The sequence below is a fragment of the Syngnathus scovelli genome, chromosome 1 (assembly GCF_024217435.2).
Source record: "Syngnathus scovelli strain Florida chromosome 1, RoL_Ssco_1.2, whole genome shotgun sequence".
NCBI classification, from domain to species: domain Eukaryota; kingdom Metazoa; phylum Chordata; class Actinopteri; order Syngnathiformes; family Syngnathidae; genus Syngnathus; species Syngnathus scovelli.
Window position 1 is genome coordinate 22393766 of NC_090847.1, and position 21022 is coordinate 22414787.

The 21022-nt window shown below is 43.0% G+C and overlaps 3 protein-coding genes and 1 non-coding gene across 6 annotated transcripts in view; 3 read left to right on the plus strand and 1 right to left on the minus strand.

Annotated features, from left to right (window-relative positions):
- The first annotated feature begins 297 nt into the window (after window positions 1-297).
- Window positions 298-5086, plus strand: hs6st2 (heparan sulfate 6-O-sulfotransferase 2). Its single transcript, XM_049754921.2, has 2 exons — window positions 298-2271; window positions 2618-5086. The coding sequence occupies exons 1-2, from the start codon at window positions 1709-1711 to the stop codon at window positions 3429-3431; spliced, it is 1377 nt and encodes a 458-aa protein (XP_049610878.1). The 5' UTR covers window positions 298-1708; the 3' UTR covers window positions 3432-5086.
- trnaf-gaa (transfer RNA phenylalanine (anticodon GAA)) lies at window positions 719-791 on the minus strand. Its single transcript has one exon. It is a non-coding gene; the product is annotated as a tRNA-Phe (tRNA).
- Window positions 5087-8220: 3134 nt separating the features above from the next.
- Window positions 8221-17245, plus strand: cenpi (centromere protein I). Its single transcript, XM_049754912.2, has 20 exons — window positions 8221-8496; window positions 9172-9309; window positions 9614-9732; window positions 9885-9992; window positions 10083-10131; window positions 10236-10282; window positions 10510-10599; window positions 10895-11026; window positions 11240-11383; window positions 12572-12692; window positions 12885-12976; window positions 13087-13204; window positions 13391-13455; window positions 13558-13667; window positions 14015-14150; window positions 14464-14588; window positions 14930-14978; window positions 15181-15396; window positions 16637-16678; window positions 16757-17245. The coding sequence occupies exons 1-20, from the start codon at window positions 8325-8327 to the stop codon at window positions 16883-16885; spliced, it is 2202 nt and encodes a 733-aa protein (XP_049610869.1). The 5' UTR covers window positions 8221-8324; the 3' UTR covers window positions 16886-17245.
- Window positions 17246-17842: 597 nt separating this feature from the next.
- The window catches only part of drp2 (dystrophin related protein 2), a 102680-nt gene continuing 99500 nt past the window's right edge, over window positions 17843-21022 (plus strand). The window contains exon 1 of one of the 3 annotated variants that reach the window (XM_049754888.2): window positions 17843-18326. The gene's annotated coding sequence lies outside the window, so the exon portion shown is untranslated. The remainder of the gene's footprint in view (window positions 18327-21022) is intronic. The other 2 variants (XM_049754881.2, XM_049754897.2) reach the window with 2 other exon arrangements.

Here is a 21022-nt window from a genome sequence, read left to right on the forward strand (position 1 = left end):
CGACCCTCACTAAAATCTTGACAAAAATGTTTGTCATGTGCAATAAATAACTGAGATTTAAGTAATGAACATCAATACATTTGACATCTCTGATTATTATACTTATCAGAAATGCTGATGATTTAATGTAGTATTCAGGAATGGTCAACCCCCCCCCACCCCAAATACAAAAAATACCCCAACAACTCAATAGTCAACACCATGAAGATATTTTTTCTTTGCTGGGTGAAAGCTGTTGTAGAAAAATAAATGATTTAAAAATGATTTTTTTTCTATTTGCGTGTATGACCTATATTTTCCTCATTTCGTTTGAGTAGATCATCCGATCTAAGATAAACGATCTTTAACATTATTCCTTACGGCAATGACGGAGTGCTCTGACGTCACGGACATGTTTAAAGAACAGTTTTTTCAACGCAGAGCAACCATTTAAATCGATTTCACGGATGTTTTAGCCTTTATTGTATTGTTATACGCAGATTAAATCACAGCAGTACTGAGAGCTACTGAATTAAAATTATTGGTCATCTTTTTAAAATGAACCTTAAGGGGAAAAAATCTATTTCAAACAAAAAAAATCCACGATTACATATCTTCGCCATTCTGAGCGAGGGAGAGAGACGGCGAGAGAGAGATATATGAAAATATAATATAATTGATTAAATGTTGCCAAATTTAAAATGACAACAGTACACAAAGAATAACAGCCTAAACAAAATGCCGAAACCCGGGATCGAACCAGGGACCTTTAGATCTTCAGTCTAACGCTCTCCCAACTGAGCTATTTCGGCGGTGAACACAATTAGCGTCTCTTAGGTTATTCATAGATTAGTTCTATGTCAATGCGTACCTAACGGACATCTATAACGGAATGTCTAACGAATTGTCATGAGGACGTCTTGAGTTTGTGTCCATTGGTCTGACCATGGCTGGGCTTAACGAAGATGACGTCATTTCACGCTGAAATCAAACGCAAAGGCTGCTGGGAGGAAAGGTCAAGAATCGGTTCGTCGCCAGTGGACACCTTTTGATTTACGACGAATAACAAGAAGTCATTTTTATGCATTTATGGATTGAACGAACGCTACACCGTGAACGACGACGACGCTGTGGAATCCTTGGATACAATTGCACGAGAAACGCGAATATGTGGTGTTTTATCCGACGAGGCTAGTAAGCGTTAGCTACCTAGCTCGCTATCGACTGCATGTTATTGTTTGGTGGTGGTGGTCGTCGCGTCGTTTCTCCCACGATCCACGAAGCCTTTATAAAAAATAATTCAATCTGGGAGCTGTCTCTCATTTCAATGATCAGGCGAGGCGTTTTCCGGTGTTGTTTTGCAGATCGACCTAATCAGACACCCGCGTGCGGTCATCGAACACAGTAGAAACTAAGTACGCACAAATGAATACAAAAGATTCAAAATATGGCCAAAAGTGAAGGGTAGGGTGTAAGCATCCATTGAAAAGCACAAAGAAAACGACCACGTTCTGCTTGGCACAGAAGCAATCAACAACTAACAATCAAAACTGCAGCTGGATTTGCTATTTCTGTGTCCTTATCCTATCCTGGACATTTTCTTGAGATTAAGGATTTACGGTTTCATGTTTTGTGTCCTGATGCTTTCTGGGGCCTTGTCGGGGCTGCTTTGTTCGCTTATTCCTCGAGCCGGTTCTGATGAGTGGTCCTTCTGCTCAACCCTGGAAAAATGGATGAAAAGTCCAGCAGCCACCACAGATTTCTGGTGGTCCTGCTCATGGCATTGATCTTCGGCATTATCATGATCCAGTATGTTTGTCCGAGCCGTACAGAGTGCCAAATGCTCCACCAGCTGGGGTCCTGGCTCCACACCACCACGGATTCCCAAAACGGTGGTGATGGTGACATCCAAGGGAAACGGGATCCGTACATCGCAGAGGACGGCGCTTTGATGCGCTTTATACCCCGCTTCAACTTCACCAAGGCGGACCTCAACCGTGCCGTGGACTTCAACATAAAGGGAGATGATGTCATAGTTTTCCTGCACATCCAGAAGACGGGCGGCACCACATTCGGCCGACACCTGGTGCGTAACATTCAGCTGGAGAGGCCGTGTGAGTGCCACGCTGGCCAGAAGAAGTGCACTTGCTACCGACCAGGCAAGAAAGAGACGTGGCTCTTCTCCAGATTTTCCACCGGCTGGAGCTGCGGCCTCCATGCTGACTGGACAGAGCTGACACGCTGCGTCCCGTCGCGGATGGACTCTCGCGAGGCGCCCAAGACCGTGCAGAGGTAGGCCAAGGAGTCTGGTCAAACCATATAATGCTCTTTTGTGACATAAAAAATGAAACCAAATCATTTCAAAACTTTTTTTTGATATCTAACCTGTACAACTATTGAAAAAGAAACTAAAATCTTTAAGCAAAATGCACAATTCCCTGGTTGCGTTTTGCTTACACCTTCAAACTACTGTAATATTTTGCTGATTCCTCTTTGACCTTTCGCTTTTGGCTGAATAATTTTGAAAAAATAATGTAGTCTCCCCCCCCCCCCCCCCCCCCTCGCTTTTGTGATTTAGATGTAATATGCAATTTTTTTTCCCCAAGGTCCAATTTTATATACTTTCTTCTATGTCCAGGCGGAATTATTACTACATCACCATCCTGAGAGACCCGGTATCACGCTACCTGAGCGAGTGGCGTCACGTCCAGCGGGGCGCCACCTGGAAGGCCTCCCTCCACGTGTGTGACGGCCGCTCACCGACGTCATCCGAACTGCCCAGCTGCTACCCGGGCGACGACTGGTCGGGCTGCTCCCTGCAGGAGTTCACCGACTGCCCTTACAACCTAGCCAACAACCGGCAGACGCGCATGCTGGCCGACCTGAGCCTGGTGGGCTGCTACAACGTCTCGGCCATGAGCGAGGACGAGCGCTGGGCCGTGCTCCTGGAAAGCGCCAAGCGCAACCTGCGCGGCATGGCCTTCTACGGCCTTACCGAATACCAACGCAAAACCCAGTACCTCTTCGAACGCACCTTCGATTTGGCCTTCATCGCTCCCTTCACGCAACTTAATGGCACGCGGGCCTCCGGCGTGGACGTCCCTGCCGAGACTCAGTGCCGAATTCGCCAGCTCAACCGCTGGGACGTGGAACTATACGAGTACGCCAGAGATCTCTTTCTGCAGCGTTTCCAGTTTGCACGGCAGCGGGAGCGCAGGCAGGCCAGGGAAAGGCGGCAGCAGGAGCGACGGAGGCTCCGAGGAAGGTTTACCACGAAGCAAGCACGCCAACCCAAAACGACACGGGGCCCCCCTGCGATCGAGAATCACCCGGAAGAACAAGCTGAGGAAGATGAGAGTGTGGATTCTGATGGGCTCCTCCCAGACTGGTGGGAAATGGATGAAAGCGGCACCATGGAGGACTACATGGACAATGTGGAGCAGTGGAAATAATGTTTTCCTTTATTTCCATCACACTACAACGAATGCCTTACTCTGTGGAGCAGAAATGAACTCCAAGCAAACAAAACCAGTGACCTCTATAGAATTTTTCTGTTATTTATAATTGTAAATGTCATTAGTCCTTAAAATAAGTGTCCTATGATTTTCACTTGCTGTAATTTGTTTACACTACCACACAGTTCATTTTGAATGCATTTTTTTTTTATTATGTTGTTGGCCATGAACCACAGTATGCAAATTACTGAATAATGTAGTCGAAATTCACGTCTTTGTTTTCATGTTTTATTCAGTTGCTTTTGGATTAATCTCCTAAACGTCCATAGAGTGTACAACTACTACTACTGCTACTACTACAACAACCTTAACTTTAAATCCTTCAACTAAAAGGCAATGTTGTAAAAGTGCAGTTTGAAAAAAAAAAAGTGAATTGTATTTATTTGGTTGGCGAAAAGAAAAATATCGTCCAATTATATGAAGATTTTATGTTTATATTGACTGAAATTGCTTGGAGTTGCCCTTGCCAGGACTACAATCATGTTTTGCCTTTCTGTTTTTTATTTTATGAACAACATAATACCTTTAAAAAAAAGCAGGCAGTTTAAAATACGTAGATGTTATTCACATTCTGAAGTTGTCTTCAATTTAAACTAGCTTTTTGTAACAGACAAATAGAACATACCTCAGCTTGTTGCATAATTGATAATTGCTCATAATGATGTGAATGTTTCCATGTATCCTCTGTTGTCTTATTTTAATATACAAAAGCTATTTTACATGCACCTTACTGTATTGTAATGTTCTTTACTATTGTAAGTCTCTAGAAGCACTAACAATGCAATGCTTCTTGTCATCAAATACACTAAAACACCCATAAATCTTTTTGGGAGAATAATCACACTACATACCACCTTACGAAAATGTCTCTATCTACTTTACTGTTGTAATAATGATTTACGTTATGGAAAAATATGTGCCTGTTCATTATGCCAGCAGTTGAACATTGCATTAATTGTTGTCTTTCACTACCATCGCTGGCATAGATGAACATACAGTAAGACAGTACACGATTTGTTGTAAATAAATCATTATGGTACAATACTAAAGTAATTGGAATGATTAAGGTGTTTATACAATTACAGTGATGTTAAATCACATTATAGTAAATATTTAATAACCAGATCCTGAAATGTTCACTCTAATTTCTCAACACACAAGTAATTGTTAAAAAAAAAGTCTGTTTAAAAAATTGTAAACTACATGCAAAACAGGGGAAGAATAAAACAAAACAAAGACCAAGTAATTTACAATTTACACGATGATGCATTCAAGGAAGATTAAAAGTCGGACTTTTCAGACCTCTGACTAGTCAAAGTTGCACCACTCTTGAGGTCAGAACTGGGACAATCCGAGTTGAATAATTCCGAATTCCCAGCCTCTTAAGCTAGCAAAGTTTAGACCTCTTCTTGTTTGTTGAATTTGTCGTGTTTTTCTTCTTGTTTATTGAATTTGTCATGTTTTGCTTTCTTTCTTTTACAAATCATTGAGAGATGGCTTGAGCAACTATGCCTTTTAAGCTAACGTTTCAGAAAGCATTCAATAAGTTGTATTGCCTTCAGTGACAATAAGAAATATGTTTCCACCAACAATTGAGTGATGTCTACTTATAGCTTTCTCTGTGTATCTGTATGTTTTGGTGGGCGTGTGTGAGCTACTATTGTAAAAAAAAAAAAGGGACACAGGTGTTTACGACTGCTTCTATTCATTGTGTGAACATATAGCACATGCCTGGAAATGTCTCAGAGTATCAATTTGATGAATGTTCTCAACAGATAACTGCAAAAGAAAGAAAGAAACAGTTTGACGGCAAAATGGCGGGAGGGAGGGAGGGGCCACACAGTCTCATTTAGACGCGTGTTGCTCCTGTACTTGCAAGACACGTGAGATCATTTCTGGGGACAGACGGAACACCTTTCTCCTACTCGTGAGTGTCCTTCAGTGAGACAAGCTTGTGAGACGGTGAATCGCTTCAAATCTTGCACGCTTGTGGCTTTAAATGATGATGATGACTCAACTTCCATCCATCCATCCATTTTCTGAACCGCTTAGTCCCCACGGGGGTCGCGGGCGTGCTGGAGCCTATCCCAGCCGTCATCGGGCAGTAGGCGGGGGACACCCTGAACCGGTTGCCAGCCAATCGCAGGGCACACAGAGACAAACAACCATTCGCACTCGCCTAGGGACAATTTGGAGTGATCAATGGGCCTACCAAGCATGTTTTTGGGATGTGGGAGGAAACCGGAGTGCCCGGAGAAAACCCACGCGGGCTCGGGGAGAACACGCAAACTCCGCACAGGGAGGGCCGGAGGTGGAATCGAACCCGCGCCCTCCTAACTGTGAGGCGGACGTGCTACCCAGTGCGCCACCGAGCCGCCATGGATGGATGACTCAACTTGATACCGCAATATTCACAAACAAGAACTCTGAAAGACTTGCAAACATGACCGGAATAGTTTGTTTCAAACCGTTGCGTCTGTGCCCAACATTTGCTCTCTTGCAGGTACTGGGATATCGATCAGCCAGACTACTACTTAGGACAGGAACACTGCGGTGAGATACAGCAGAGTTATGGTGGTAGCTGGAACGACTACCCATGTGACTTTAGCCAGGGCTACATCTGCAAGATGCCCAGAGGTGAGTGCACACCTTGTTTTGCGGCTGGCAGCGTTCATGTGTCACGACACTGAAAAATATTTGGTGTGGCTAATATTTTAAGAAAGGAAGTCACGTTTTTTTGATGACCAAATTGGAAGTCAGTTTATGAGAGCTTTCGACTTGCAGCGTGAGTTTCTTAAAAGAGGGTTGCGCAGCACCGCCACGAGCCGCGTTCCTCCTCCTCCAACAAAAGGTGGGAGCAAGCAGAGGCCTTCAGTCAGGCCGCCCGCCGAGCAGGGCAGACTTCCCGCGTGCAGAAGATGTCGGTGCCTACTGGCCAAGTGGGGAAGGTCATCCTCCGTTGCAACGACCATCAAAGCCGCACATTTTCAACGTTCAGATTTGGTCATATATGATTAGACTCTCCCTTTTGAAGTTGTATAATTTCATAATTGGCAAAGCCCTCAAGAAATTGACTTGTGTGTAATCACTTTTTTGCCTGAATGTATTTAACTTTTGGCATTTTCAGACAAGGGCATGTGCGCAAATGCCACCAATGGAGCGTCGTGTTCCTCTCGGGATGTGGCGTGCCAGTGCCAGCTCTATATGAAATACAGCGATGTGAGTTTGTGCTGTGGATGCCCAAAAGCATTTTTACCCTCCCGTGGCAATCGTGTGAAGCTTTCTCAACACCTTCAGTGGGCATTGTTCAAGACATTCAACCAAATGCCTTAGTCCACTGGAGCTGTCCCCAAAGCGCGTGCATGGCCTACTTGTTCCCATCTTTCTCCGGTGTGTGTGCGTGCAGACGGGCGGCTTCCAAGGTGGCTTGGCCGGTCTCAGCGTGGGACGTACACTCGTCATCAAGGGACAATCCACTCCCCAAGCAACCAGGTAATGCCCCCCCCCAAAACACACACACACAGACAAAGAAGGCAGCTGACACATTTGTGCTTGCAGACTGGTGATCAACCTGAACGTGCGTGACAGCAGCAGCAGCAGCAAAGAGACGGACAACAATGCGCTGCACCTAAACGTCGACTTTGGCACCAAGAAATTCACCGTGAACGCCAAAGTCAAAGACAATTGGAGCAGCAAGCTGACCGGGAGCCTTCCCCAACAAAACCCCTTTGGACCAGGACTCCCCTTTGAGGTAACGTCCGTCACTAAGTCGGCTTTCAATCATCACCCAAATTCAAAACTGGTAGAAAGTAACTGGCACTCTGCCTTCCGCCGTCTAGATTGTCATCAAGTGTGGCAGTGGCGCTTTCCAGCTGACTTTCAACGGCGGGCCCCAGCAGGACTTTGCTTATCAAGTTCAGGATCTGCAAGCCATCAACTTGCTGTTGGTGTGGCAAGTGGAGCAGATCCACGTCCAGCTGAAGTGACCATGAGGCCGTTGGAGCGCCGCTTCTGACGTGTTTTTTTCCTTATTGTTTCTTTAGCGGTCGCCACCGACTGTTGTTCACTTTAGACTAAGTGTGCAAGATAATGTCACGGTACGACATTTTTGCATAATGTGGAAAAATATAGTACGAGTATAAACACACTTTATTTGAATATGATGAGTTCTTTGACTACATTCAAGTGATTTTCTTTCAACTATGTAAACGTGTTTGAACCAGAATAAAGTTAAACTTCGTGAGAATCTCATTGCTTTGGATGCTGAAGATTTAAAGCGCCCGGACACATGATGTTCCAGGAGCCATTTTGCAGTCCACCGCTCAATGTCGTCGGTGTGGAATTCCAACTCCGTTCGGTACTGTCACGTCCGTACCAAAGCACGCTCGGTCGTCAACTTCCCTCAGCCGCAAGCCCTTTTTTACCGTAATGTCTCACCTGCTTCCTCTTGTTACCCTGTGTATTTAAGCCCTGTCCGTTCCTTGTCGGTGCACACTTGCAATTAATTGGGGCACAGCCTCAATTAAAGCTGAGGTCACTTGGTAGGACTTGCACTGTTTGACCCTTACAATAAATCTCAGTAGTTGTTTCCAGAATAATTTTTCTAATTCACACAGACTAGCGGCTTAACTAAGTTACTTTCTGTATTCTGCCCAGTCTGTAAGTAACTTCCTGGAATGAAAATTTCACGTACTTCATTTCCCACAATGCAACTCGGCAAACGTACCCTACTGCGCACGCGCAGAACAAACGGTCGCGCGAAGATTTTACATTTTGAATGGCGGAACGCAAGAAAGGCTTGGATGTCATTTAGTTTTTAGCAATGTAGACATGGAAGCGACACAACATTTGTCGGAGTCTTCGGATTCGAACCAGTCATTATCAAACGACCAGTCTGTGTCCAACCGGAGTCTTAACAGAAGTCAGAGGGTCGCCGAAAAAGAGAGACGGAAAAATGAGGCGGATGACCCAATTGTACTGGCCATGAGCTATTTCTCTAACGGTAGGACCACCGCCCCCCTACTCAAACTTATAAATAGCCGTAAATATTAGACTGTGTATCAACGATTATTAAGTTAGTGGCACATATTTACTGCTTATGGCTTTATAAACAGCATCCTGTATTGTGTACACGAGAGTTCGGCCGTGTCGTGTGACGTCACTCAATGTTGAAGTTCAATGTAGAAAATAGGTTTGATTTTTGTTATACTGTCATTATTATTTTATATCTAGAACCGAAAGTAGCGGAGATAACGTGTAACATCACAAACAATAATGTAATCCAAATTGCTCCAGTTTACTTTTTTATTGGACCATTTACGACAACTTAACGATAACATAACGATTAATAGCTAAAAAGGCAGTGTATTTTGTATACAGAAAAAGGCCAAAGCTATTTGACCTAGGAAGAACTGGCACAGAACCCTCACCTTAATCCCACCCAACACATGTGGGTTGAAGATGACAGACATCTGATGTTAATGATCAGTGATGTCCCAAATGTGGTTTAAATTTCCCCTCAGACACACTCAAAACTCGTAGAAAGTCTTCCTCTATCAATGCAAAGCTCCATTTTCATTCCCTCTAGGCGTGACGTCGAGGTGTCCTGTTACTTTTGTTGTTGTTGTTCTGTCGATGTTACATTTACATGTTTTTGCTGGTGATGTCTCTCATCAAGTTAAGGCAGGCACTCCCATGGTTGGCAATGATGCCTTGGAGGGGAACCTGGTGGTGGTGGAGAAGGTGGCTTACTCTACAGGACTTCCACCGAATGCCATCTCTGTGATGCTGGAGTTTGCAATGAGCCTTCGCATGGGTAAGATGATGGCTGTATCAGTCAGTATGTATGGTTGGATGGAACAGTAGATAGATAATAGGTTATTAATGACACTATTGCATGATGTATGATGAATACGTCTGTTGTAAAATGGACATTGTGATTGGTGGTGCTTTGTGGAGTCTACAAATGGCACTCGTGACGAGCAATGATTGTAAACCAAAAGTCTTTATGTCCGAAATAACTTGTTTTAAGATCAGTCCTTTTCACCCCATGTGATGCCTGTGGTTTTTTTACACTGTCTGATTGAATATTTGCCTCCCCCAATTTTTATTGCGTGTAGGAGCGAGTTTGTGTCCCCGTGTGCTGAAGTGTCTGATCCCCGCTACAGTGGTTCCCCATGAGGCTGTTGTTCGAGCCATAGTTTGGCTGGGTGTCTCCAAAATACCTGTAAATACACAAGTGAGTAATGTAGTTGCAAAGAAAAGCTATATTTTTGTCCTTCAGTAATGTATTTCAAACCTCAGATCAAGTCAAACGTCTGTCGTCCTCAGATTGAACTTCCACATGTTAACGTTTACGGTTGCTATTTGACACTCCCATACCTTTTGTAGGTTCTTTTCATCAAGTGGGTGTTGACCATGTTTGACCAGATTGATGCTAAGGATCAACTGAGAGCCATCTATGGCTTTATTTTCAGCTTTGTGACAGACGAAAACCTGGTATGTATCCCACGACTCGTCTGAGTACCCCGAGCGCTATTTGGAAGACACACAAGCGCTGAGTCACTTTGTATTCAAATGTTGTTTCAGTGCCCCTTCATCTGCCACCTGCTGTACCTTCTAACCACAAAAGAAAGCGGTTAGTCAAAGCTGACATTTGATGCTCATTTTCCCCTTATCTTTCTCATATTTTTTTCTCGACCTTCATTGACAGTTTCTTTTAATCCATGAATTTGTTTGCAGTGCGAGTGTTTCGAGTCCGAAAGCTGCTGAATTTGCAAACCAAACTGGTAAGTGCGGCTGCTGTTTTTAGTCCACCGGAACCATCTGAAATGATTAATTATTATTAATTATTATTATTATTATTTTTATTTATAAATTATTATTTTTTATATTATTTTTGTTATTACAATTTTCTCAAAAGAAATAGAAAGAATTGTTGAGGAGAAATGCATGGAAACCCCACAAACGGAGACAAATTAAATACTAACAATGGGTGTGTGTCATTTCTTCTCAGGGAAAACAACCCTTCCTTCTTCACCTGCTGTCCCTATATAAAGTGTTTTGCCCCGAGCTGGTGGCGCTGTCTATTCCGTCCAAAATTAAGGTATGTTATACTCATTGTGTTCTGCTATATTGTTATTTTCTGTTATTTGTTCTGTAAAGCGCTTTGTTACAGCGAAGGCTGTTTTGAAAGCGCTCTATAAATAAAGATGTATGATTGTATTGGATTAAAATCACTGGCTAATTTATTAGGTGCAAAATTCATTTCAACAATCGTATCAAAAACGTGCCAATGCTAACATTCCAGTGACACTGTCCTCTAGCTAAGTAAGCTCGAAAAATTTCAGTTTGACACCGCTGCCATCTACTGTAACAAATTTGGATTTTTTTTTTCACAGTTTGGATTCAGGAATCATAACTCGGCCTGGAAATCGGCACTAGCTTTTGTCCAGAAGAAGAACAGTGTGTTGATTGCTCCCAATCTTGGCGTGACTCTCGCAATTAAAGATCAGAGCAAACTGAGGAAAAGGGTAAGGTGGTTGAAACCTCAACTTTGTAACACTTTGGTTGTAATCCTTGCTGCTACTTTTGAGTCTGCGTCGCCTTGGATGTGAAGCCACCTTCTAAAGATATGTTTCATACACGCCAACGTAATTATTTATTTAACGCAAGAAGAAAGCGTTTGCTGAAATCCTTACCCATGAATGTTTAATCTTCATCTCCCCATTGTGCTGTTCTTTCAGAAACATCACCATTTGGAAGTGCCACCTCTGAGTTGTGCGCTCAATAATGAGTCTCGGACTGAGTTCCCCCAAAGCCGAAAATTGGTCCCACTAACGCAGCTTCGTTCTTTTGCGGAGCTTTTGGAGAACATACACCGCATAGAGGTAGGCAATGAGATGCATGCTTAGTGAAATACATCATGTACCGCAATAACATCAAAACTAAATGTAGTTCAACGAAAGTGCAGCGAACATGTCAGCCTTTAGTGAATAAACTGTGTGTCTCCTTCCTAATCAATACAATAGCTTAGCCTAAATTGGTCACCGCATTCATGACCTGGCTGGAGAGTGACTGGCAAAGTGTGTGTGTATGTGTGTGTGTGTGTGTGTGTGTGTATGGAGGGGGGGGGGGGGTGCTTGGTTTTACAATTGAGTCCCGTTGTCGTGTAATGCTTGCTTTTATCCACACATTGGTGCTGTATCCCTGTTTTTGTATTCTGCCCACCGCCACTCCTCAACAGACTTGCAATTCATTTGCTATACTGAGTTATAAACTAGTTTCATGACTGTTTTTTAATAGATGTGTTCTGCTTAGTGATTTATTTGACAAATAAAAGTTGAGAAAAACAACAGCAGGCCAAAATAAAAAGAATAGTAAAGGCTGAAAAACGTCCTATAAAGAAGCAATAATGTGAGTTATGGTTTGAGGATCGCACATTCTGCATCATGAAATCTAATTTCACCCATTTAGTTGTCAGGACTGGTCATAAGGACTGGCGTGTGTTGGGCGTAATGAATTAGTCAAGTTCTCTTCAAACTCCTCACAAAATATCACTTGTGAATCCCCCCCATTATGTTTTTAACCATTTGCTAGGAGAGCTGAGCTCCTCCATTCAACCCCCCCCCCCCACACACACACACACGCACACATTTTTTTATTTTTTTTTGTCATTTGCTTATTATTCTAACAAAGTGCCCGCAATGAAGGAGAAGGAAGCAGCTGTTCACACATTATCAGAGACTATAAATTCTCCCAGTGAGTTATTAGGATTACGAGCTGCTGGTGGATTATTGAATTAACAGACTGCTGCTCTGTGAACAGTATTTTAAAAAATAAATAAAAAGGTGATCTCCCGGGTGATTTTAATCTTGAATCAGTCTGCCTTGATGCAAATTAGAGGTGACTAATGGAGGTTGCCCTTGAGGGTTTGTGGTGCAATATTTAACTTCATGCATATAGTTGCATATTTGTCATTGCCTTTCTGTGTATGATTTTTTTATGTTTTGTCCCAAGGTCATGACTTGTCACACATATCTTGCTTATGTTTGGCTCCTTTTTTACTCCCACACCAGCTGCCAACTCAGATGGGCTCTTTGCTGTCCACCAGCGTGGCTCTGCATTACCTGGACTGTGTGCAGGAGGAGTCGGCCCTCCTGCGCCTCAATTTCTGGCTTGGCTACGCGCTCCAAGAAGGTAAGGCAGAGGTGACCGCGATGCTGGTCCCTGTCAAGAAGTTGTGCCCAAATTTAAGATAACCGGTAGCTGATGCGTGGCTCTCGTGGCATTCTTTCAGCATGAGCTTTACAAGTGGTTAGGTGCCAAGCTCAGGAAACAAATACGCAGGGAATCTGAAATGTAATTTTCTACCTTTGAATCTTCTTTCAGAATTCTTTTGTCGGGACGGAGACTCAATGGATAATTCTGATGAAGCTCTGCAGTTTCTTAACAAGCTACTGTCGGCACAGCAATTTCTCCAGGTGAGCCTCTGTTCTTCGTACCTTCGTACCCCTTTTGCCTTATTAAACATTTTGAATGTTTCTTTTGACCTTTTTTTTCCTTTTCTGTTGTGTCTCAACATCTTTACCAGGAGGGATTTTGTAGTTCCGAAGGGTTTCTTTACAAATTCCTCACTGTCTGGGACGGATGCCTCATGCGTCCGCAGATCCTCAGCCTGCTGAGCAGCATTCCCGTGGTCCCTAGCTACAGTAGGTTCATTTTAAATGTTTGCCACTGTTTAATTTGTTAACATTTTAGGTACTTTTTTTTTTCTTGTGATAATTGTATAATGTTTGTGTTTAAGCGTTGACCCTATGAAGTACTTTGTGAGTCCTCTCTGTGAGAAGCACTATATAGTAAATAAAAGGGCTTACTTATCCCCCCCCTCTCCTCAGAAATGGAACGGCTTCTTTTGGAGCCCCTCAAACAGCTCTACTTTACGTCCTCACCATTTTTCAAGGTACGTGTTCTGCTCCGGTTTATTTGAAGCTATTACAACAAGGAACCACTTTCCTATGTGATTTAATGGCGCTAGTTTTGACTGATGTTTGTGTGTCCTCAGTGTGGGCTGTTGGAATGTCTAAACAGCATGCTGCGGAATTGGCTGACCTGGCACTCGGTGTTCGCTCTGGAAGACGACTTGGACATCAGCATCAGCAGTCACACCTCAGTGTAAGTCTCAGCAAGGGAGCTGACGCATATAACCCACAACGGGAATAAATGAAAGGCTGTCACCTTGTGATGGACACAGCCACTAAAAACTATTAGTCTTGTGTGAGGAAATCCAATATTCAGTGCCATCTATAATCCTGTCCACGTCAGCAAAATTTGTTGGTCACTCGTTGCTTGGCTTAAGGGGGGACAGCCTCAGTACAAAATGGGACTTCAGCTAGTTTTTGTGAACTTTTTTTCCCCAGAACCATTAAACTGGAGATTTGATGATGAGTTTCTTGATTTTTGCACTCTGCTGGCCAACAGTGTTACTACTGCTGTCTAACTATTTTCCATTTTCTTTCCAGACACATGACTCTGTCAGGCTTTAAGGACTCTGTGTTGCTGCTGGTGCAATTCGTGGGTCATTTGGCCTCTGTGGGGTTGCAGCTGGAGAGCTGCCACTCCCTCCTGCTCAACTTCATCCTGGACTTTTACGAGACGGTAACGCTAGCTCATTGATCTAATTGTGTTTTGATATGCAGCTCTAAAACACACATTGTCCTCCATCTTATCAAGTAGTTGTGAATGACAGACTCAAGCAATGAATGTAAAGAGTACCTTAACTCACAAGAAAATGTAAAGAAATAAACCAGTTTTTATGAAGGGTGAATAAGCCACGCACGCACACACACTCCATTGTTTGACGTGGCCTAGTGAGTGAAATCAGGAGCGCTGTTGGCTGTCCAAACACTCTAAAGTCAAAAGGTATGACCGTACATTAATCAATGTGCTGTATTTCATGACCATTCTGCAGGTGTGCGACATGTTTTTGAAGTACGGTTTCCCGCTGATTGTGATACCACCGCCTGGCGTTTTCTATCCGGCGCTGCTCGCCACTGACCCTGTCAGTGTGGACCGGCTGGCCTACATCATGCACAGGTGCCAGCTCTCACCGGCCTTAATGTAACGCAGCGCCATGTTACCAGATGGTTTATCTTTGCACTTATGTGCTAATGTATCATTTATCATAATGAGCCAAAGTGAAATCCCCAAGGACCCTCTCCAGTTTGATCTTGATGTGTTCAATTTTGAAAGCTTGAACAGTTTACAGTACTTGCTAATTAACTTCTGCACAAGGTTCTGTAATTTTTTTTTCCAAAGCAAAACGGGAGAATGTCAGGGCAACAGAAAGTACAATTAATTCCTCGACATTGTCGTCACAGTGCTGGAAACAAATTGCCTTTTATGACATTTGCCATTAACTTTTTTTTTTTTCTCAGGTACAAGGTGAACCTGACATTTGCCAAAGAACAGTCGAAAGTCACAGAGGTACACCAACTACATTAAGTTGCCAACTTACATTCCAGCGCAAATGAAGGCTTTGAAGTGTAAAAGTACTTATCAGTCAGCCTTATTTCTCCTCTGAAAAAAATCAACGCTTCTTCAATGGACAACTGACTTCATTCGCGGTGTGAGAATAAATCGACACAACAAACAGTTGTGGTTAATCAACGGCCTCCTCCTCCGACAGGCTTTTCACATCAGATCCCAGACCCTCAGCGATTTCAACCACTACGTAGTTGACATGGTCAACTTCCTGTGGAACGGCAAAACATTCCAGTCAGGTGCCAATGTGCGGGTAGACGAGGGGCTGTTACAGAGGAGCAAAGTACCCCAGTGCTCCGCCAGCTTCAACTTTGTTCACCACCCGGCCTTCATGGGTCACGCCATCACCTTCCACCTCAAGGTGAGTCTCCGCCTCCACATCGCTTTCAAGGTTTGACAAGGCATTTTAGATTCAAGAGGCCTCATAAAGCTGAACTAGCACCCGTCCGTCTATGCCCAGAAAGCAGGTCACATTTTCATTCATAAGTGGCAATGTTCAAATTGTTTTTTTTTTTTGTAAGCTTGTGTTTCCGTTACAAGTTTTTGAGGCTTTGTGGTTCCAGTGGAACCTCATGCACCCTAGTTCTACACCGTAGGCCAAGAACGGCCATGACACCTATGTCGATAGATTTAGGCCTTTCTTTAAGCGATGCGGCAAGGAACGTCACTGCACTGAACTATTTCCTGGTTTTAAGTGAGCGAGAGACAGCCAGCCGCAACCAAGTCATAAAAATATAGTATATGCAGTATCTGTGGATGAAATAAGCGAAACCTGTGGTAAAACTTTTCACACACTCACACACACAATACATATGTATCACAAATTAAAGCATTCAATAAATGTTCACCCCAAACATTACTTGAGTAACAGTTCAAATGACCTACGCTTAATTCAAATTTGAGCTGGGAATTCAAACATTGCTGAAATATGCACAGGCACAACATGATGCGGGTCATGCATTTCCACCAAGTGAGCAAACCACACAACAAAAATCACGGGTACGAAGAGTAAGTCACAAAAGGCCAGGTATAATTTTCAAGCCAAGCAAGTCGCAAGTTGTCATAGCAAAACTGAACGAAACTTAATCGAGATCTGTCACAATAGCAGTGTATGTTCTTGTCTTTCAAAATTCAAATGACCTAGTCTCCTTTTCGTCTTCCACTACTTCATCCCCCCAAACTAGTGCCACACTTTGCTCAATGAAAAAAGTATGTGGTATTAATGTATCTTTCATACAACATATATTAATACCTAAGTGAACTTTGTATTATTAATAACTTTATCACATTTGATAATACACACACGCCCTTTTTGATTCTGTCCCAGTGCTGACATCCAGCTGTGAGCTGTTGAGCTGGGTCCCCCCCCCCCCGTGCATGATTAAAAATACTGTCTTACAAGTGATGTTTTTTCACAACTACTTCCCACGACTGTAGAACACTTTTGCCTGCTAGTAGAACACCGAGGACACACTTACTAGTTGAACGAAACTGCACTAGCTGACAACTGTGTGCTATCAAAATTGACGGAATTGTGCTAGTTAGGGTTGAGGGATTTCTGCCACGTGAGGTATTAACAATCTTTCTCTCTTCATCATTAGTGTTGGCCTGAAAGAAAAGAGTTGGATCTAAGCTCTATAATGGTACGTGGCCTCGCCAATGGTTTGCTGCTGTATATGTGGTCATGGCAAGGGATGATAGAGGTTGCTTGTGTTTTGCAGCATGTCAAGCCGTGGAACTGGTACCTGCAGTATCTGTACTCGCAGGGCTACGACGGCCTAAAACTCTTTTGCCACACCAACACCAACGGGCGACAAAGGTTGGCGGGAAACAAAGACCTCCAGCTCTAGCAAAAAAAAAAAAAAGGACCCTAAAGGACTTGTACATACTTTTGCTCATCCACTTCTTTTTTAAGCGCGCTTGCTTGGTTGCAAGTACCTTTTTATGTAGATAAATTATTTGTATCAATGGTCAAGTTTTAGTGACATCACGGTCCGTTCCGTGACAGTTGACTGATGGGTGCAAGAAATCGTTTTGGGTTTGTTTGCAACACAAAACAGCTTCTCAGTGTACAGTGTGAGATTCTGCCTCTTTTGCATTTACTTTGTCTGTTAAAAATAAGGAATTTTTACTTTCCATATAAATAAAATCAAGCTGGCGCAACAAAATACACACAGGTACAACTGGTTGCGCTCAATTTTTAAATTTGACTTTCAAGTATCTTGTCTTTTTTTTTTTTTTTACTTGTGAATTTAACAAGCAATGGTTTAGCTAGTATTATGTGCAAGTAATCAAAATCCTTAAACACGTTGTATTTTTATTAAAATTTTAATGAAAAGAAAATGGACTCCAAATACAAAAGAGTACAAAATACAGTATCGTGAAACCCTACTATTGACGGGATAAGGACCCGGTCGGCCACGGATAATAATAATAATCCACAAATAATTGACGCTATGGAACGTCCCCTCCCAAAAAAAATCTTGAATAAAAGAAAATATACGTTTTCAATGAAAATGGGGATTTCTCCTCCCCAAAGTATTGAAGAATAAAAAGTGACTAGCTGAACTAAAAATGTAATGTTAAACAAAGCATTGACAATAATGTAATCTTGCTTAGCTAATTTATTGCACCTATCAATTAAATTATTTCATACCATGCATACTTAACAAATACCACAGTACAATGAAAAATAAATCTGTACAAAAAAAGAAAAATATTCACCACTAATTCAGTGCTGTTGATAGCGTGCGCTCGTGGCTTTTTCCAGGTTTTCTTTCTCATACCCCCCCACCATCCACGGATGAGTGAATCCGTGTCAGGATCCAAGTGTGGGAGGTACTTGGAAGTTGTAAATCTCCCGGCAGGCAAGGCGCGCACACACTTGCAGTGAAGACGGGAGCGAAACACACCGCCTCGCTCTATCCCGCTCGTGACGCACCGTGCCCGGGCCACTCGCGTTCTTCTTCCCCCTCGTCTTGCCTCTGACCTGCGGAAAGGGAAGGGAGGGCGGACATCCCTTTGCTCACACACTTACCGGTCGGATGAAGCTCCTCGGTGATCGAACTGCTCCCTGATGTCACGCTCTCCATCGTCGCCGCCACAGCTGCTCCTCCGCGCTTTTCTCCGGTGTTCTTCCCGGGTCCACCTCCACCCCCGCCGGATTTCTCACCGCAGCTGCAGCCGCTTGGGAGCCAACCCCGCCGTGGGAGCTTTACCTTTACCACCTGAGCCACAATCTTTCAGACCGGAACCAAAAGGTACGACTGGCTGCTGTCTTTTCCTTTAGAAGTGAGTTTTTAAGACTCCTCTTTTATTAATCTTGTTATTGCATTTTGACATTTTTTGATCATAGATACAAAGATTTGGGCGTAACGATGCGCACGAAGTGTGCGCCAGTTTGTTGGGTCTTTCCTGGTGAACCTTGTTAGTTTGCAAGCAAATATGAGCTTGAATGGTGCACCCAAAACTCTGTCAGGGCTCCAATAGAAAGCATGTGTCATATTTTAACAAGCAATGAAAAAAGAAATGCACGGGCCACTAAACGATTTTTAGGGCTCCCGCTCAGAATACGCAGTGAGTGGTACCTTGCTTTACGACTTGAAATCTTGACCAAGGCAAGCCCTTAAGTCAGTGCATGTTACCACTATTTGTCCAATTATGTGTTTGACTGTTTGTCCTGTTCAGGCGACATTCGTTGAAAGTGTTTCACAAAAGACAAACATTCTCACAGTAATAACAAGATGAACCATGATTAATTTGGCTTTTGAGATTTTGGGTACATCTGCTTTATTTCTCAGTGACTAAACACATGAAAGGTAATGATGACTCAAGACAGACATATGCAGTAGGTGGGTGTCTGTGAGGGTGTCAGTAGTGCTAATCCAAATTAAGATTGTGAAGACGTCAGTGCTCCTCTGAATGTCATTGTACCGTATTTTCCGCACTATAAGGCGGACCTGATTATAAGGCGCTCCTTCAATGAATGGCCCATTTTGCTCAAACGTTAATGCAATCACAATATAGTAACACTCAAAATAGTGAAAACAATAACAATATATCAATAACTCAACGTTGCTCAAACGTTAATATCCCACAACACACAAAATAAACACGTAAAGCTTACTTTAATAAGTTAGTACTCATCCACGAATCCATGTTGGTCCATAAATAAGGCGCATCGGATTATAAGGCGCACTGTCGGCTTTTGAGGAAATTTGAGGTTTTTAGGTGCACCTTATAGTGCGGAAAATACAGTTGTTTATTCCAACAATTCCCCTTACTTTCTCGTTAAAACGTGACCATGTGACCGTCTGGTATAAGGGGGAATTTTACTTCCTATAAGGGATACAATGGCTGGCTAGAAAGCAGTTTTAGCTTTTTGGAGCCGTTCCTTTGAGGTTTCATTGGGTTTGGGAACTGCTTGGCATGGTCTCGCAGGCCGGAGGTTCCTCACCACTGTTTTACCGACACGGTTGATTGTGGTGTTTTAAAAGCCACACAGTAGCTCACATAAGTCAACACACCCTTCATGGTCTTTTGCAGTGTTACAACATTGAGAAAAAAATGACAATTTCGACTTTAAAGTAGTTAATGTTCAGCTTCATTTCTGTATGTCTGCTGGTGCCGCTGTGAAGGTTTGTCCCAATATGAGAAGTCGTTAAAGTGTAATCATATCTGCGCTGAGGATCAGACGCATCCTCCCACTCCTCCTCGTTGGTGTTCTTTCATCTTCCCTCTCAAAACCTCTAAATGCTCCAAGAAGGATAAAAGAAACCAAACAATCTCTCCATGCTGGTAACGCGCGTTCTCCTTGTCGTCATCATTTGAAATAATGTCCAGCGATTTCCTCGGCAGATCATTTCCTGATGTCGTTTAATGTCGCTCACAGGACTACATTTCCATTTTCTAGTGTTACTGTTCTTCAGGAGGCACTTGTGACGGAAAACACTTGTGAAGTGTAATTGCAAATGACGCTAAAAGGATTAGCACTGTTCCATTGTCACGGTCCTCTTTTTAGTCTTATTTTAGAAGAACAGAGCAGAATAGTCTTGCACAGCATACACTTACTGATGTGTTTGTAAACACTCTGCCACTGTTTCCCGACTTTTATTGATTGAGCCATAGATCATTGCCAAAAAAAATCAAATTATATTTCCTTCAAGTCCCTGTAAAGTAAAAGTAAATGTCTAAGCTAAGAACCCAGAAAAAAAATATCCAATTAAATACGCAAGCTAAGACTTGGAAAAATGAGTGCGCGCTCTCACAGCTGATAACGAGGCGCTCTAAGCCGAAGCGGCCACGAAAGCTCGAAGCTCTGTCCACATACTGCCTGTCAAATTGCAATCCTCCCATCTCACTTCTTCACCTCTCTCTGCGTGCACTCATGGCAAACGACGAGGCACCCTAAAGTGACTTACTGAAGAAAAGAAGCATTTTCGAGATACGCAATAGGTTCCCCTCTCGTTCTCCTTCCATTGCGTTTCCTGTTTGAAGTTTTCAGTGAATAATACGCAAACTGAAGGAGGAAATTCAACCATATGTAGAAGGTTGAGTATGTAATATTTGATCAGACTCGAGGGTTATTTTGCCTGAGTGGAGGGTCGCACTCTACTGAGTTCCATTTTCACTGAGATATTTTAGCCCGTTCTTTTCTAATTTGTTAGTGAATAATGCATGAATGTTAATTAAAAAAAAGTGCATAGGTATGGAGTCTTCTATTCTGATGAATCCTTTAAATGTCTTTTCTAGGATTTGCCTCATTCACATCATTTACCGCACTACGTTGAAGATAGTCACGGGGCCACTTTTATGTTTTCTTTCCATCTTTTTTTAGTTTCTGTCTTTCTTTCTTAATTCAAGAGAGTGAGCTGAAAATGTCATCCTGTGTTTAAGTCTGCCCGGGGTCATGTGTTACTTAGTGGCGCGTTATGAATTAACATCCATCCCCCTGCTATAGTGACGGCTTGTATTCCTACTGGGCCTCC

Bases quoted from the DNA above. Each gene is read 5' to 3' on its own strand.
- hs6st2 (XM_049754921.2), top strand. From the start codon at position 1,709: ATGGATGAAAAGTCCAGCAGCCACCACAGATTTCTGGTGGTCCTGCTC. The intron at 2,272-2,617 runs GTAGGCCAAGGA...TTCTATGTCCAG, and splicing joins GCGCCCAAGACCGTGCAGAG to GCGGAATTATTACTACATCA.
- cenpi (XM_049754912.2), top strand. From the start codon at position 8,325: ATGGAAGCGACACAACATTTGTCGGAGTCTTCGGATTCGAACCAGTCA. The intron at 11,027-11,239 runs GTAAGGTGGTTG...CTGTTCTTTCAG, and splicing joins AGAGCAAACTGAGGAAAAGG to AAACATCACCATTTGGAAGT. The intron at 11,384-12,571 runs GTAGGCAATGAG...CTCCCACACCAG, and splicing joins AGAACATACACCGCATAGAG to CTGCCAACTCAGATGGGCTC.